Source organism: Hyla sarda, chromosome 1 (assembly GCF_029499605.1).
Source record: "Hyla sarda isolate aHylSar1 chromosome 1, aHylSar1.hap1, whole genome shotgun sequence".
NCBI lineage: Eukaryota > Metazoa > Chordata > Amphibia > Anura > Hylidae > Hyla > Hyla sarda.
The window spans coordinates 9210532-9227329 of record NC_079189.1 but is presented as its reverse complement, the minus strand read 5'-3'; the positions used below and the strand labels follow the sequence as shown (position 1 = coordinate 9227329).

At 43.1% G+C, this 16798-nt stretch overlaps 1 protein-coding gene across 1 annotated transcript; it reads left to right on the top strand.

The window, feature by feature from the left end:
* The first annotated feature begins 1079 nt into the window (after positions 1-1079).
* LOC130300134 (uncharacterized) lies at positions 1080-4896 on the top strand. The gene is made up of 3 exons (XM_056551521.1): positions 1080-1239; positions 4059-4216; positions 4337-4896. Exons 1-3 carry the CDS (start codon positions 1164-1166, stop codon positions 4808-4810), a joined length of 708 nt encoding a protein of 235 aa, XP_056407496.1. The 5' UTR covers positions 1080-1163; the 3' UTR covers positions 4811-4896.
* The last annotated feature ends 11902 nt before the right edge of the window (positions 4897-16798 follow it).

The window sequence follows — 16798 nt, the reverse complement described above, 5'->3', positions numbered from 1 at the left end:
GGCCATCTTTTCTCTCTTTTGTTCCTGGGCTGTCAAATGAGAAGGATCTGCGCAGCACCTATTGCAGTTAGTTATTGTATATGTGAATAAAAAAAAATTATTTGGAATATCCATTTTCCTTACAAGCAGAGAGCTTCAAAGTTAGAAAAATGCAAAATTTTAAAAATGTTCATCAAATTTTGTGATTTTTCACCAAGAAAGGATGCAAGTTACCACAAAATTTTACCACTATGTTAAAGTAGAATATGTCACGAAAAAACAATCTCAGAATCAGAATGATAACTAAAAGCATTCCAGAGTTATTAATGTTTAAAGTGACAGTGGTCAGATGCAAAAAATTGCCGGGTCCTAAGGTGTAAAATGGCTGGGTCCTTAAGGGGTTAAAGGTTCTTAATAAACTTGGTAACTTGGTTGGTTGTAAACTTGGAAAAATCCTCTCTCCCACACAGCAAAAAAATTGGTGGGGGGGGGGGATTTTTTTAGACTCCACACTTAACAAAAATATTTTCTACCTGCCCAGAAAATTAACAAACTCCAGTCCTCAGTTAGAGAAGTTTCTGAGTCCCCCTAGAATTCCTATTTGGAAAGGGATGCTCTTGTTAGGTCTCTTTACTTCCGCCATCCCCGCAGTTCCCCATGGCTCAGTTTCACTCTAGGTCCCTTCGGTTAGAGATTTTAGATCAGTGGGATGGGTCCCTTTTACCCCAGTCAGTGATTTCTTCCCTACGGTAGTGGTTGGTGGACATTAACCTGAATAGAGGTCTAGATTGGAAGGTACATTTGCCCATGGTGATCACTACTGATACTAGTCCCTGGGGGTACGGTGCAGGGGATAAAGACCTTCAGGGTTCCTGGAATATGGAGGTAAAGCATACATTACCTCCTCTAACTCAGGGGCGGACAAACCATATGTGCAGCAGGTTCAACTGCACAAGGGCCCAGCAAGTAAGTGGGCCCACCACCAGTGGCATAGCTATAGAGGTATCTGTACGCTGGGCCTGGGCCTTGAGAGGGAGCCGCCCCCCCCCCCCCGTTAGTGTAACTGTCACTTTAAGAGCAGAGGGGCTGGTGGGAGTAGACGTGCCCCGCACAGGCAGGAAGTCAGCTCCAAGCCCTCTGACCTATCCCTGCATCAGGCCGTGCTTCATCCCCCTGATAACTTCATGAGGAACAACTGCCTCAGCTCCTCTTCATCCCCGGCATCATGTGGCCCCTGTCTCGGATTACACTGCATCCCTGGTGAGTTGAGGGCCGTGGGCTGTGTGAACAGTAGGTAACTTTATAAAGATGAGCGGGTTAGGGCTTTGCAAGTTTGCAGTGTTTCTCAACAAAAGTGCCTACATGTTGCAAGACTACAGCTCCCAGCATGCCAGGACAGCCTTTGGCTGTCCAGTCATGCTGGAAGTTGGAGTTTTGCAACAGCTGGAGACACACTGGTTGGAAAACACTGATCTATGTCCTATCTATCTATCTATCTCATATCTATCTATCTATCTATCTCATATCCATCTATTTATCTATCCCATATCTAGCTATCCATCCATCTATCTATCTATCTACAGATGATACCAGAAGAAGCAGCACAACTAGAAGTTGCTCAGGGGCCGGGTGCAAGCTGGTATAGGCTCTGGTCCGGAGACTTGAAGTAGACATCCAAAAATAAGAAACTCCAGCAGCACACCAGTATAGTGAAAAACAATTGTAAAGTTTATTCACCCAAAGTCTTGCGACGTTTCGGCCGTCCAATTACAGCCTTTCTCAAGCATGAGACATGTGGTACAAACAGAATGTTAAATAGTGACTCAATACTGGTGTCAGCCAATCTCAGTGATGTCAACAATATTTACATAGTTGTAGGTATATAATCCGTTTACAGTGAATACAGGTCCATACATATATAATCAATGCATAATCACTGTTTTACATACATATCAACAGTGTTGTGAACATATATAAGTGCTAACTCGTAGTGGCATAAATACGTGAGTTTAAGAGTAGGTATAGAGCAATATAGTGAGGGGCGGAGCATACATACTGTTTCCCGATGTCTGCAGCATATGGTGTGGTGTCAGACGCCGCTGTGAGACCCCGGTGGCGTGCGTTCCGGCCGGGGAGTCACTGAGCATGCTCATAGATGACTCACTCTAGGTCGGGGCCAATCACCTGCCGGTATCAGAGGCGCCATGGTAACGGCTTCTCTGGCAGGCCCGCGCCTGCGTAGAAACATGTTCAGAGTCTCTGGCGGCCATTGTAACTGAGGGACAACCTGTGGGCATACGGCTATTCTTGAGTGCGGTTTCAATGGGTGCCCGTGGTTGGGGTAGAGGGCAGTGGCGGCCTTCACCACATGGACATGTGGATTGAATGTCACCAGTCAGTCCCCCTCCGCTCCCGTCAAGACGTGGAGTGAAGGGAAAACCGATTCTGTCCCCCACTCACCCATACCTGGTGGGCCCGATTCAGAGTCATGTGGAAACAGGTTCTGTGTCCGTAGTTTTTCGAGTGGCAGACTCTTATCATGATGAAGCAGGTGAATGCTGCAGACTTGTGCAAGGGGTTGCAGTGTATGCGCATGCGCAGTGACTCCCCGGCCGGAACGCACGCCACCGGAGTCTCACAGCGGCGTATGATGCCACACCATATGCTGCAGACAACGGGATACAGTATGTATGCTCCGCCCCTCACTATATTGCGCTATACCTACTCTTAAACTCACGTATTTATGCCACTACGAGTTAGCACTTATATATGTTCACGACACTGTTGATATGTATGTAAAACAGTGATTATGCATTGATTATATATGTATGGACCTGTATTCACTGTAAACGGATTATATCCCTACAACTATGTAAATATTGTTGACATCACTGTGATTGGCTGACACCACTATTGAGTCACTATTTAACATTCTGTTTGTACCACATGTCTCATGCTTGAGAAAGGCTGTAATTGGACGGCCGAAACGTCGCAAGACTTTGGGTGAATAAACTTCACAATTGTTTTTCACTATACTGGTGTGCTGCTGGAGTTTCTTATTTTTGGATATCTATCTGTCTATCTCATATATATCTATCTATCTATCTATCTATCTATTGTTCATATCTATCTATCTCTCTATCTACCTAAATTATAGGAGCAGGGGGTTAATGGAAGCAGGGGGGGATTGTAATGGAAGCAGGGGGGCTAATAGAAATGTGTTTTTGTGTGTGTGTAATGGAAGCACAGGGGGAGAGAATGGAAAGAGGGGCAGGATGGGGTGAATGGAACGAGCAGGGGGGGTTAATGGAAGCAGGGGGGTTAAGGGAAGTGGGGGTGTATGTGTAATGGAAGAATGGGAAGGGAGTTAATGGAAGCAGGGGGAGGGGGTTACTGGAATCAGGGGGTTAATGGAAGCGAGGGAGGGGGGTTAATGGAAGCAGGGAGGGTAATGGAATGAGGGGCAGGATGGGGTGAATGAAAGAAGCAGGGGGGTTAATGGAAGCGCAGTGGGGGGAATGGAAGTGCATGGGGGAAGGGAGGAGGGTCAGGATGGGGTGAATGGAAGGAGCAGGAGGGGTTAATGGGTGCAAGGGGGTAGTGGAAGCATGGGGGTGAATGGAAGGAGGGGCAGGATGGGGAGAATGGAAAGAGCAGGGGGTAATGGAAGTAATGGAAGTGGGGGTCAATGGAAGCAGTGAGGGGGGGAATGGTAGCATGAGGGGGGGTAATAGAAATGGAGGGGGAATGGAAGGAGGGGCAGGATGAGGTGAATGCAAGGAGCAGGGGGTTAATGGAAGCAGGGGTGGTAATGAGAGCGGGGGGGGGGGGGGGGTCCCGAACAATAGACATGGGGGGGGGGGGGAGGCACATTCTTTGCACAAGGGCCCTCTGCTGTCTGTGTCCGCCCCTGTTCTAACTATAAGGAATTGTTAGCCATTCTTTGTGCCTTACAAGCTTTAGGCCCTGATATTAAAAATCAGGATGTAAAAATACTTTCAGATAACACTACTGCTGTATCCATAATTAATAGGCAGGGTACGACTAGAAGTGCTAGTCTAATGATGTTATCTTTTCAGATTTTTTCGTTTGCAGAGACTCAGGTGAAATCCTTCAGGGCAGCCATCCTGAGCAGGCATCAAGTTTGACAGGGAGAGTTGAACCCGAAGGTTTTTCAGAAAATCTCAGCTCTGTGTGGCACTCTCCAGGGGGAATTATTTTCCACCAGACAGAACAGGCAATTTAAAAATGTTCTTTCCCTCTACCCGTCAGACAGGCCATTAGCAGTAGATGCCTTGTCCTATAGATGGATGTGGGATTTGGCTTATGCTTTTCCTCCACTTGTGCTCATACCTAGGGTCATCAGGAAGATCAGGGAGGACAGGGCAAGAGTGATTCTGATTGCCCCCTTCTGGCCCCGGAGGGCATGGTTGTCCTGCCTAAGGACCATGTTAGTATCGGACCCGTGGGTCCATCCAGAAGTCCCGGACATCCTGATACAGGGTCTGCTGCTACATCCAGAAGTGTGAAGTCTACACCTGACGGCCTGGTTCTTGAGAGGATAATCCTAAAAGCTAACGGCCTTTCAGAAGCAGTGATTGACACCGTTCAGGCCAGCAGAAAGACTGTAACCACCAAGAGAAAGTTTTTTGAGGTGGTAGGCCTTTCTAATATAGACTTTGACAAGGCCAACAGAGCAGCTATCTTAGACTTTCTTCAAAAGGACCTTGAAAAAGGTTTGAGGGCGACCACTCTAATGTTACATTTGTCTGCCTTAGGGGCTCTCTTCAGTCAAAAAATTGCTGACCACCTGGATCCTAAGATTTTTTAGATCAGTCAACAGGTTGCAAATGTCAAAAAGTATTAAGACTCCAGCTTGGGATTTCTTGGTGGTTCTTAATGCTTTGAGTAAACATCCTTTTGGGCCTTTGTCTGCGATTCAGCTGTCAGTTCTAACTCCAAAATTGTCTTCTTAGTGGCTATTACATCAGCCAGGTGGGTAGGAGAGCTAGCAGCCTTATCATTTAACCAGTCAAGGACCCATGGCGTACAGGTACGTCCTGACACCCTGGTACTTAAGGACCCAGGAGGTCCCCGGGCCGGGCGGTACCATTCCGGGGTGCCTGGGGGGGCATCAGACTGGCGATTTGCAGAAATTCTGGGTCATACGGGTCTCCGGTGAACCAGAAAATAAGGGGATCGGGGTTGTCCAAGACACCCACGATCCCCCTGAAGAGATAGGAGTGAGGTGGCAGGGGTGCTCTAGAAGCGACGACCGATAGCAGATAGGGGGCGGGGGGGTAACTTTCGGTTTCCGCATTCTGCCCACCCACAGTAGGCTGGACAGAATGGGGAAATCGACAAGGACCGGCGCTGAAGGACCGCTTACCCATCGACGGTGGAAGTGGGTGGTGATCGTCGGCAGTGATCAGCGGCAGAAGAGGACGGCGATGAGGCTCCCTGGATCCTACGGAAGTCGGTGAGTTGCCTAGCAACATCGGGAGGACTACAGTTTCAGACTAGTGTTGAGCGGCAAAGGCCATATTCGAATTCACAATATTTTGCGAATATATGGACGTATATTCGTCACATATTCGCAAAATTTGCATATTCATAATAGTCACATTTTATTTTCGCATATGCAAAAAATTTACATATATGAAAATTTGCATATGCAAATTTTCGCATATGCAAAAATTCGCTCCCCAGTCTCACACAGTAGTATTAGAGCCTTCTTTACACCACACAACCTGGAAGCAGAGAGGGATGATCACTGTGATGTGTACTGTGAAAAAAAAAAATATATGAATATTCGTAATTGCGAATATATAGGGCTATATTCGCATTGCGAATATTCATGAGCAACACAATTTCAGACCACTACACAGTGGTCTCTAAACTGTAGCCCTCCAGATGTTGCAAAACTACAACTCCCAGCATGCCCAGACAGCTGTTTGGGCATGCAGGGATTTGCAGTTTTGGAACATCTGGAGGCCACAGTTTGGAGATCTCTGTGCAGAGGTCATTAAACTGTAGCCCTCCAGATGTTGCAAAACTGCAAATCTCAGCATGGCCAAACAGCAAACAGCTGTCTCGGCATGCTGGGAGTTGTAGATATATACCTCCAGCTGTTGCATAACTACATCTCCCAGCATGCCCTTCGGCGATCAGTACATGCTGGGAGTTTTGCAACAGCTGGAGGCACACTGGTTGGAAAATACTGAGTTAGGTACCAGAACCTAATTGAAGGTTTTCCAACCAGTGTACCTCCAGCTGTTGCAAAAGTACAACTCCCAGCATGCACTGTCTGTCAGTACATGCTGGGAGTTTTAGTTTTGAAACAGCTGGAGGTCCCCCCCCCCCCTCCCCCCCAAATGTGAATGTACAGGGTAGTGGCGGGTTTACAGTAAGTTTCCTGCTTGAAGTTTGAGCTGCGGCAAATTTTTCGCTGTACCGCAAACTGCTAGCGGGAAACTCACTGTGAACCCACCAGTGCCTCCAGCTGTTGCAAAACAACAACTTCCAGCATTTCCGGAAAGCCACTGACTGTCCAGGCATGCTGGGAGTTTAGCAACAGCTGGAGGGACCCTGTTGATTAATCACTGGCGTAGAATACCCCTATGTCCACCCCTATGCAATCCCTAATTTAGTCATCAAATGCGCATGGCGCTCATTCACTTCGGAGCCCTGTTGTATTTCACAGAAACAGTTTAGGGCCACATATGGGGTATTTCCGTACTCGCACTACAAATTTTGGGGGGCTTTTTCTCCTTTTACCGCTTTTGAAAAGGAAAAGTTGGGGCTACACTCGCCTGTTAGTGTAAAAAAAAAAATTATAAATTACACTAACATGCTAACATGCCCAATACTTTTTATTTTCACAAGCAGTTAAAGGAAAAAAAGACCCTCAAAATTTGTAATGCAATTTCTCCTGAGTACGGAAATACCCCATATGTGGGCATTAAATGCTCTGCGGATGCACAACAAGGCTCAGGAGTGAGAGCGCACTATACACATTTGAGGACTAAATTGGTGATTTTACAGAGGTTCTGACATAAACCCCCATTTTGGAAACTACAACCCTCATGGAATATAACAAGGGGTATAGTGAGCCTTAACACCCCACAGGTGTTTGACGAATTTTCATTAAAGTTGGATGGGAAAATGAAAAAAAAAAAATTTCACTAAAATGCTGGTGTCACCCTAAATGTTTCATTTTCACAAGGGAAAATAGGAAAAAAGCCCCATAAAATTTGTAACCCCATAGTAAGAACATACCCCATATGTGGATGTAAAGTGCTCTCCTGGCGCACTACAATGCTCAGAAGAGAAGGAACTTCATTGGGATTTTGAAGAGAAAATTTGTCTGGAATTGAAGGCCGCGTGTGTTTACAAAGCCCCCATAGTGCCAGAACAATGGACCCCCCCCCCCACATGTGACCCCATTTTGGAAACTACACCCCTCATGTAATGTAATAAGGGGTACAGTGAGCATTTACACCCCACAGGTGTCTAACAGATGTTTGGAACAGCGGTCCGTGAAAATTAAATATTTAATTTTGCATTTGCTCAGCCCACTGTTCCAAAGATCTGTCAAACGCCAGTGGGGTGTAAATACTTGCTACACCCCTTATAAAATTCTGTGAGGGGTGTAGTTTCCAAAATGGGGTCACATGTGGGGGAGTCCACTGTTCTGGCACCACAGGGGCTTTGTAAATGCACATGGCCCCTGACTTCCATTCCAAAAAATTCTCTTTCCAAAACCTCAATGGTGCTCCTACTCTTCTGAGCATTGTAGTTCACCCGCAGAGCACTTGACATCCACACATAGGGTACTTCCATACTCAGAACAAATTGGGTTACAAATTTTGGGGGTCATTTTCTCCTATTACCCCTTGTAAAAATGTAAAATTTGGGAGTGAAAAAGCATTTTAGTGAAAAAATTTTTTTCATTTACACATCCTACTTTAACAAAAAGTCGTCAAACACCTGTGAGGTGTTAAGGCTCACTGTACCCCTTGTTACGTTCCTTGAGGGGCGTAGTTTCCAAAATAGTATGCCATGTGGTGTTTTTATTTTTTTTGCGGTTCTGGCACCATAGGGGCTTCCTAAATGCGACATGCCCCCCCCCCCAAAAAACCATTTCAGCAAAATTTGCTTTCCAAAAGTCAAATGTGACTCCTCCTCTTCTGAGCATTGTAGTGCGCCAGCAGAGCACTTGACGTCCACACATGGGGCATTTCCATACTCAGAAGAGATGGGGTTACAATTTTTTTTTCTCCTATTACCCCTTATACACCTTTGGATAGGAGATAAGACGTTTTTGCCCGAAATCCCTTTTTAATTTGTAGGCTCTTAATGGGTCTTGGTAATTCACTGAGGCTATGGAGGGCTGTGCTTCCTTTTGTGCTGTAGGTTTCCTGTCCCTGGGGGAGGAGTGCATCTCTATGGTGGTGCTGTCAAGACTACGAGGAAACAGAATTACTGGTGAGTAATTACCGGCTTTTGGGGGGAGTACCGCTTTAACTTCTTTATTTCAACACACAGACACAAGACATCAGGTAGAAGTGACTTGTTTCAGTTGGTATGGGATGATTACAGGATCAAGACAAGGTATCAAGCTTGGGGTTATTTAGTTTAGAGAAAAGGCATCTTAGGGGGGGTTTTGATTACAATGTTCAAATATATGAATGGACAGTATAGGGATCTTTTTATACCTAGGCCGGTAACCATGACAAGGGGGCATCCTCTCCCTCTAGAGGAAAGAAGGTTTCACCATTATCACAGACAGAGATTCTTTACTGTAAGAGCAGTGAGACTATGGAACTCTCTGCCACTTGATGTGCCACGTGATGTCTGACTCATTAAACAAGTTCAAGAGTGCCTGGATGTTTTTCTAGAGAGTAATAATATTACAGGTTATGGATACTAGATTTATGGGGAGAGAACAGTGATCCAGGAAGTTATTCTGATCGCCATATTGGGGCCAGGAAGGAATTTTTCCTCTGTCATGGGGCATTTTTTTTCCTCTGTCAATTGACATCAGCCTCATGTTTTTTTTTTTTTTTTTTTTTTTAGCCTTCCTCTGGATCAACACAGTTAGGTTTTAGGTTGAACTCAATGGACTCTTGTCTTTTTTTCGACCTTACAAACGATGTTACTATGCTACATTTGTTATATACTTCATACATATTTAAAAATAATAATAATAAAAAGGATCAAAAAGTCTAATTGAAACAAAAATTGTACCAATAAAAACTATATATATATACATATATATATATATATATATATATTTTTTTTTTTTTTCTCACAGAAAAGGATTGCAGTAACACATGTTTTGCTATACACATGTTTATTCCCTTTGTGTGTATTGGAACTAAACCAAAAAAGGAGGGAAAAAAGCAAATGGCACATAATGTCACCAAAACTCCAAAAATGGGCTGGACAAAATTATTGTCACCCTTTCAAAATTGTTGAAAAATAAGATTGTTTCAAGCATGTGATGCTCCTTTAAACTCACCTGGGGCAAGTAACAGGTGTGGGCAATATAAAAATTCCACCTGAAAGCAGATAAAAAGGAGAGAAGTTCACTTAGTCTTTGCATTGTGTGTCTGTGTGTGCCACGCTAAGCATGGACAACAGAAAGAGGAGAAGAGAACTGTCTGAGGACTTGAGAACCAAAATTGTGGGAAAAATATCAACATTCTCAAGGTTACAAGTCCATCTCTAGATTTGCCTTTGTCCACAGTGCGCAACATTATCTAGAAGTTTGCAACCCATGGCACTGTAGCCAAACTCCCTGGGCGTGGACGGAAGAGAAAAACTGATGAAAGGTGTCAACGCAGGATAGTCCGGATGGTGGATAAGCAAGTAAAAAAAAAAAAAAAGTGAATTAATGTGATTTAACCCCTTCCCTAATAAAAATTTGAATCACCCCCCTTTTCCAATAAAAATAAATAAATTAAACAAAAATAAACATAAACATATGTGGTATTGCCGCGTGTGTAAATGTCCAAACTATAAAAATGTAAGGTTACTTTAACTGCACAGTCAATGGTGTATACATAAAAAAAAAAGAGTCCAGAGTTGCGTATTTTTTGGTCACTTTGTATACCCCTCAAAAAATGTATAAAAAGTGATCAAAAAGTTCCATCAAAGCAAAAATTGTACCGATAAAAACGACAAATCACGGCGCAAAATATGAGCCCTACCCATCCCCGTATAAGGATTGTCAGAAGAGGAATATTTTAAACATGTTCATTTTCGTGCAAAAAGTTATAATTTTTTAAAAGTGAAACAAAATCAAACCTACATAAGTTGGGTATCATTTTAATCGTATTGACCTACAGAATAAATATAAAGTGTTTTTACTGAAAAGTGCACTGTGCGGAATTGAAAGTTCCCCAATATTAAAAAATGGTGGCTTTTTTTTTTTTTTTTCAATTTTGCTCCCCAAAAAAAATATATATATTTTTTTTGTTTCGCCATAGATTTTTTTGGTGAAATGCCTGATGTCATTACAAAGTAAAATTGGTGGCACAAACAACAAGCAAAAAGTGCAAAAAATGTCCTGGTCCTCAAGGGGTTAATACACCACTAAAATGGACATTAAGTTACTGGGCACTGGTCTAACCAACAATCCTACACCAGCTCTTACCAAGTGGAAGTTTTGCCCAATAACCTTCACATACGATATCACAAATAACACCAGGACACGATAAGTGATCACATCTAAAGTTTATTGAAAATTTATCAGAAGCAAAAAGCAATAGCGGATTCTTAGCTGTTTCTGGCAAGAATTATTTGTAGAAATTAGAGATCGGATGTCTTTAGTGATCTTCGCATGTTATAGGACCCTCATTATTTTTGGTGACTTCTGGTAACTGTTAACTTGGTTCTATAGGACATTTGGTTTTCAATACAAATCCCAGGTTAGTTTATATTTTTCATAAAAGGCCCCAATACAATGGGATCAGTTATTCATTGAGATCTGGTCATTGTCTGCCCTATATCATATCTGTATTGTATCATACCTTCTGTCTCATCACTGTGATTGTTACCATGGAGAATCGTGCACGTTCCCAACAAAGATGGCAGAGTCAGCTACAGAATGTGGGGTCCTTAAAGAGAACTAATCATTAGATTTTACTATATATAACACTTGGCAATGCGTTGTATACTCTAAAATCTGTATCCTTACGATCCCCGGGGGACATTTTTGACAATTGATTGTGATCTATCTATCTATCAATCTATATATATATATATATATATATATATATATATATATATATATTTATATATATATATATATATATATATATATGTATATATAAAACTCAACGTGTGTGTGTGTATGTATGTGTGTATGTTCCAGCATCACGTCCAAACGGCTAAAGATATTAACATGAAACTTGCCACACATGTTACTTATATGTCAACAACAAACATAGGATAGGTGATTTAACCCTTACTCACCCCCATTTGCCAGGGGCGGGGTTTATGTTTAAAGTCCCATACAATTCAATGGGAAATATATGTTACTGCATAACTTCCAAACGGCTGGAGATATTTTGATAATACTTGGTCACATGTTACTTATATGTCCACTTAAAATATAGGATAGTTAATTTAACCCTTAACTACCCCCATTTGTGAGGGTTGGGGTTTTTGTTTAAAGTCCCCTGCAAATCAATGGGAAATGTATGTTCCCATGTAACTTCCGTACGGCTGGAGATATTTAAATACCTGGTCACATATTACGGGTCGGGATAGGAGGTCGGGATATGAGGATGGGATAGGAGGTCAGGATAGGAGGACGGGATAGGAGTTCAGGATAGGAGGACGGGGTATGAGGACGGGATAGGAGGACGGGATAGGAGGACGGGATAGGAGGTCGGGGTAGGAGGACGGAATAGGAGTTCTGGATAGGAGGTCGTGGTATGAGGACGGGATATGGGGTTGGAATATGACAACAATATATGAGGGCAGGTTATGAACTCAAAAGCTTCCTCCTTTGTTTATTTTCCTCCCCAAGAAGGATTAGGAAGGAAAAACCGTTCAACATCGGGTACTTGGGGTTGGGGTTTTGTAAATTTACTCTGGACAATGATTACAGCTACATGGAAACTAATGTACCATAGAGATAACAGCCCAGTGTAAAAAGACATTTACAGTTGTTTTTGTTATTCCAGCCCACTCTTTTGTATTCATGTTCCTAGTATAAGCCTGAGGAGCTCTCCAGTCTCCTCCACTGCAGCAGCAGAATGTTATTGATTTCTAGTGTTTATTACTGGAGACCAGTAAACGATTTTGATGTATTTTTCTATGAATCTCTGCAAAAGCAAAATCATTGGAATCATTATTTATCATTTTGAATCAAAATTAAAGGGGTACTCCGCCCGTAGACATCTTATCCTTTGGACAGAGTATAAGATGTGTGATCCCAGTGGTCCCGCCGCTGGGGACCCCCGCTATCTCCCTGCTGTACCCGGTGTTCGTTCAGAGCTTCGGGTGGAGCGCTGGAGGCTTGTGACGTCACAGCCGTGCCCCGCTTGTGACATCACACCCATCCCCCCTCAATGCAGGTTCTATGGGAGGGGGCAGGACGGCCATCGCCAGTCATCCGGCATGAGAGGAGTTTGCTCCGTGAACCGGATGTCTGGGGTGCTAAAGCTGAGATCGTGGGGTCCCCAGCCGCGGGACCCCTGTGATCAGGCATCTTATCCCCTATCCTTTGGATAGGGGATAAGATGTCTAGGTGCGGAGTACCCCTTTAATTATTATGATTTGAAAATGGTGAATCCTGGGACATGTGATCATCTATGTCTTTAAATCCTCCTGCCTAACCATCAGGTGGTAATGTGAGACCCCAAACCACTTTCCAGTAACTTCAACCACAGCATCAAACATGGTTCGGGCCTTGGCCTTGTAAGGGACGGTTAGTTGAGCTTTTAACACTGAGGCCACCATCCGAATGGCTTTACCGGCCTCCAGCTCTACTTCTGTGGTTGATTCGAAAGTATTCTGTAGAAGACAAAGGAAGAAGACATAAACCTTAGTGGCGATGTATTTATTATGTCAGTAAAAGAACATGTCAGAAGTGTTCACTGTCAAATATTTTTTGAGGCTCTTTGTAGAAAAAAAACATTTAAAATTTGAAGGACTAGATTATGATGAAAATTTTTTTTTGAAGACACTGTGAATGACAAGGAGAGCAAAGTTTTGACCAAATCAAATTCAAACTTGTGCATAAAACAAGAATAAGATGACCAAATCTCTATTGATCTCCGGATATTATGAGAAGACCAAGATTGGGAATAAGAAGAAGAGCAACAGTAGGATGGAAGGTGCCGAAAGAAGAACGTAAAGATGGAAACCAATGACAAGTCATATTAGAGGAACACAATTCATATGGTTATTGGGATCTCAAACCAGCTAATATTAATATTACTTAACCCCTTAAGGACCCAGCCCATTTTCACCTTAAGGACCCGAGCATTTTTTGCAAATCTGACCACTGTCACTTTAAACATTAATAACTCTGGGATGCTTTTACTTTTCATTCTGATTCAGAGATAGTTTTTTCGTGACATATTCTACTTTATGTTATTTGTAAATTTCTGTTGATACTTACATCATTTCTTGGTGAAAAGTTCCAAAATTTTATGATTTTTTTTTTTACTTTGAAACTCTCTGCATATAAGGAAAATGGACAACCCAAATAAATGATATATTGATTCAGCCACCCCTGCTCAAATCACACCCCCTCCCATAGACTTGCAATGAGAGGGTGGGGCATGACGTCACATGGGGCAGAGTCGTGACATCTCAGTACTCTGTCCCCGTGGTCTGGAGGCATAACACTGAGAGCCTCCAGCACTTCCTATAGTGCTTACAGGTGGGTGCTGCATGCTAGATTGCCGGGGGCCCCCATGGCGGGACCCACGCGATCAGACATCTTATACCCTATCCTTTGGATAGGGGATAAGATGTCTTGGGGCCGGAGTATCCCTTTAAAGATAACCTCCAAAAATGAGAAGACATCTAAGTTCATGTTAAGCAAATTATACATTACCCAAATCCTCCTGTACATATCTAACTATGTATATTAAACAGCATGGCGTTGATTACCTCGGTCTCATTGGTCTTTGTGAAGTTCCAGTTATGGGTGGTGCTCATGTTCATAGTAACTTTCACGCCTGCTTCAGCAATACATGGGATTCCACTCTTAAAAGTCGTCTCAACCCCGGCTTCAAATGTAAATCCATGTTCATGGGAAAAACTGCTGGACTCCTTTAAAGTTTTGCTGATCCTGAAAAACATAGTCGATGTTGTAAGGTCTGATTTGGGGGCAGCAGATGTCACACAATTCCGTAAGATAATTATTGGGGGTGTCCACTTTCATTCCTGGTCCCCATCCTTAAAATGTAATTATATTTATTGAACGGGGGTCTCCAACCCTGTGGTTGGTTATGGAAGCCATAAGAAGTGGCTACAATACAATGTTTACACGTATAATATTGTTCTTATTGTTCAGTGTACATATTTAGCATATATAGCTTGGAAAAAAGACCAGACAGAGGGGATATGATAGAAACTTTTAAATACATCAATCATGGTAAAGGAGGGGAGGAGATTTCAAAGAAGAACAAATACCAAAAGAGGAAATTGTTTTATATTAGAGGGGAAAGCTTTCTGCTGTAATATCAGGAAGTGTTACTTTACTGAGAGAGTAGTGGATGCATGGAATAACCTTCCTGCAGGAGTGGTAACTGCAAATATAGTGAATGAGTTTAAAGGGGGTACTCCGGCCTCAAGACATCTTATCCCCTATCCAAAGGATATCAATCTAGCATGCAGCACCCACCTGTAAGTACTGTCGGAAGCGCTGGAGGTTCTCAGTCTTTTGCCTCCCGACCACAGGGACGGATTTTCGTGTTGTCACAACGCCACCCCCGTGTGACATCACACCCTGCCCCCACAATGCATGCTAAATTGTGGGGGTCCCCAGTGGCAGGACCCCCCTCGATCAGACATCTTATCCCCTATCCTTTGGATAGGGGATAAGATGTCTTGGTGCCGGAGTATCCCTTTAAGCATGCATGGAAAATGCATGTGTGAGAGATGGAGGACCATGGAAGCAGTCTCACAACGCTGAAGGGCACTAGAACAAACTGCCTAAAACACAGGAGAGTCATGGGAGAAGTTTGCTTGATAGTGAGGAAACATGGAGAGCCAACTGTTATAGACAAGTTGGGCATGGATAGCAGTCTAAGGGGGATGTTAATCCATTCTAATCACAGCTTTTCTACTAGAGGGACAATGCTGGAAGCTAAGTGGCAAGTAGCACCGAACATTGGCTATGCCCTAAATAACCCGGTGATCAGTGACTGTTATATATTCTGCCTTTGACTGTGATCAGTAGTTTATTCTATTGTATGCTCCACAATGTAATAATACTCACTGCAGAGCACCTGTGTGGACCTGGTATATGACCCATAACATATAGTCCCCATATAGCAGCATTTATTTTTATATTCTTGCTTGTACACTTGAACGTCCTTGACTAAGAAAGTGAGTGCACGCCTGTCCCTGATGGTGTGATTAAGTGTTTTTATCTTCTACTTTTATTTTATTTCTCATACTTAAAGGGGCACTCTGCCCCAATATATCTTATCCCCCATCCAAAGTATAGGGACTCCGGCCGCTAGGACCAATTATGTGGTGACTGGGGTGCCACGGTGGAGATCGTGTGGGATCTGAGCAGTGACTCCACATGATCAGACATCTTATCCCCTATCCTTTGGATAGGGAATAAGATGTCTATGGGTGGAGTACCCCTTTAAAGTGAGGTTTTTATAGTCAAACAAGTAACAGTAATCTGGAGTTACACAATTTATAGTAGAGTACTTACTTAAAGGTGTGTCTCAGAGTAGAAGTGCTTTTTCTGTTGTCGTAGAGCTTCTCCTCCAACACCTCAGGGGTTTCAGATGATTTTTCCCCCTGGTCAGTCAGGAATTCAAAGCTGATAATATTTTTAATTGTTCTGTCTTTTGTAAAAGTCAGAAATCTATACTGGTTATAGCCCCATCCTAAGTAGTCGACATTCATAAGATAATCTTGTGTTTGTGATGAGGGTGTGTCTCCTCTGTAGATGTTCCCATTATATACATCTACAGTCCACAGCTTTTTATCAGGAGTATAGCCCATAAAGTGAGTGAGCCTTTGCCAGTCACTCCTTCCAATCACAGTATTTTTCCATGAATAATTTTCGTCAGTAGGCGGTGCTCCCGAGTAAAGTTGGTCATTTCCCACAACAAACATTATGCCATCTGGATTAAAGAACAATGCCACATACTCATTGTAATTCCTACTTCCTATCTTTGTTGCCCGATCATAGAGCCATGGTACATGCTCATTATCTGGGGCAGGACCTTTATACAAGTCTCCCTCATATGTGATAACATATAAATCTCCATTAGGGTGGAAGGCCATGAGTTTAACTCTGTTCCAGTCAAATCTTCCAACTCTTTGAGCCACCGTAAACCAATCAGACACTTTCGTGGAAGGCATCGGACCTTTGTACACGTCTCCACCACGGATACAAAAGAGCTGCCCATCTGGGCTACAGGCTATTTTGCTAATATTGTTAATCTTTCCCAATAAGATTGCTCTCTCCTTATAACGATCTTGAATATGCCGGGGTGGTAAACCGATTTGGAAAGCGAAATCCTGAGTCACTGCCAGAAGGAGTGTGTCTAGAATCAAATGACAACTCAAATAAGATTACTAAGTAAGTACAGAATAAAACATC

Excerpts from the sequence above, each read along its gene's own strand:
- LOC130300134 (XM_056551521.1), top strand. The coding sequence starts at position 1,164 with ATGAGGAACAACTGCCTCAGCTCCTCTTCATCCCCGGCATCATGTGGC. Across the intron at positions 1,240-4,058 it reads CGGATTACACTGCATCCCTG|ATTTTTTCGTTTGCAGAGAC; the intron begins GTGAGTTGAGGG and ends TTATCTTTTCAG. Across the intron at positions 4,217-4,336 it reads TTTTCCACCAGACAGAACAG|GGTCATCAGGAAGATCAGGG; the intron begins GCAATTTAAAAA and ends GCTCATACCTAG.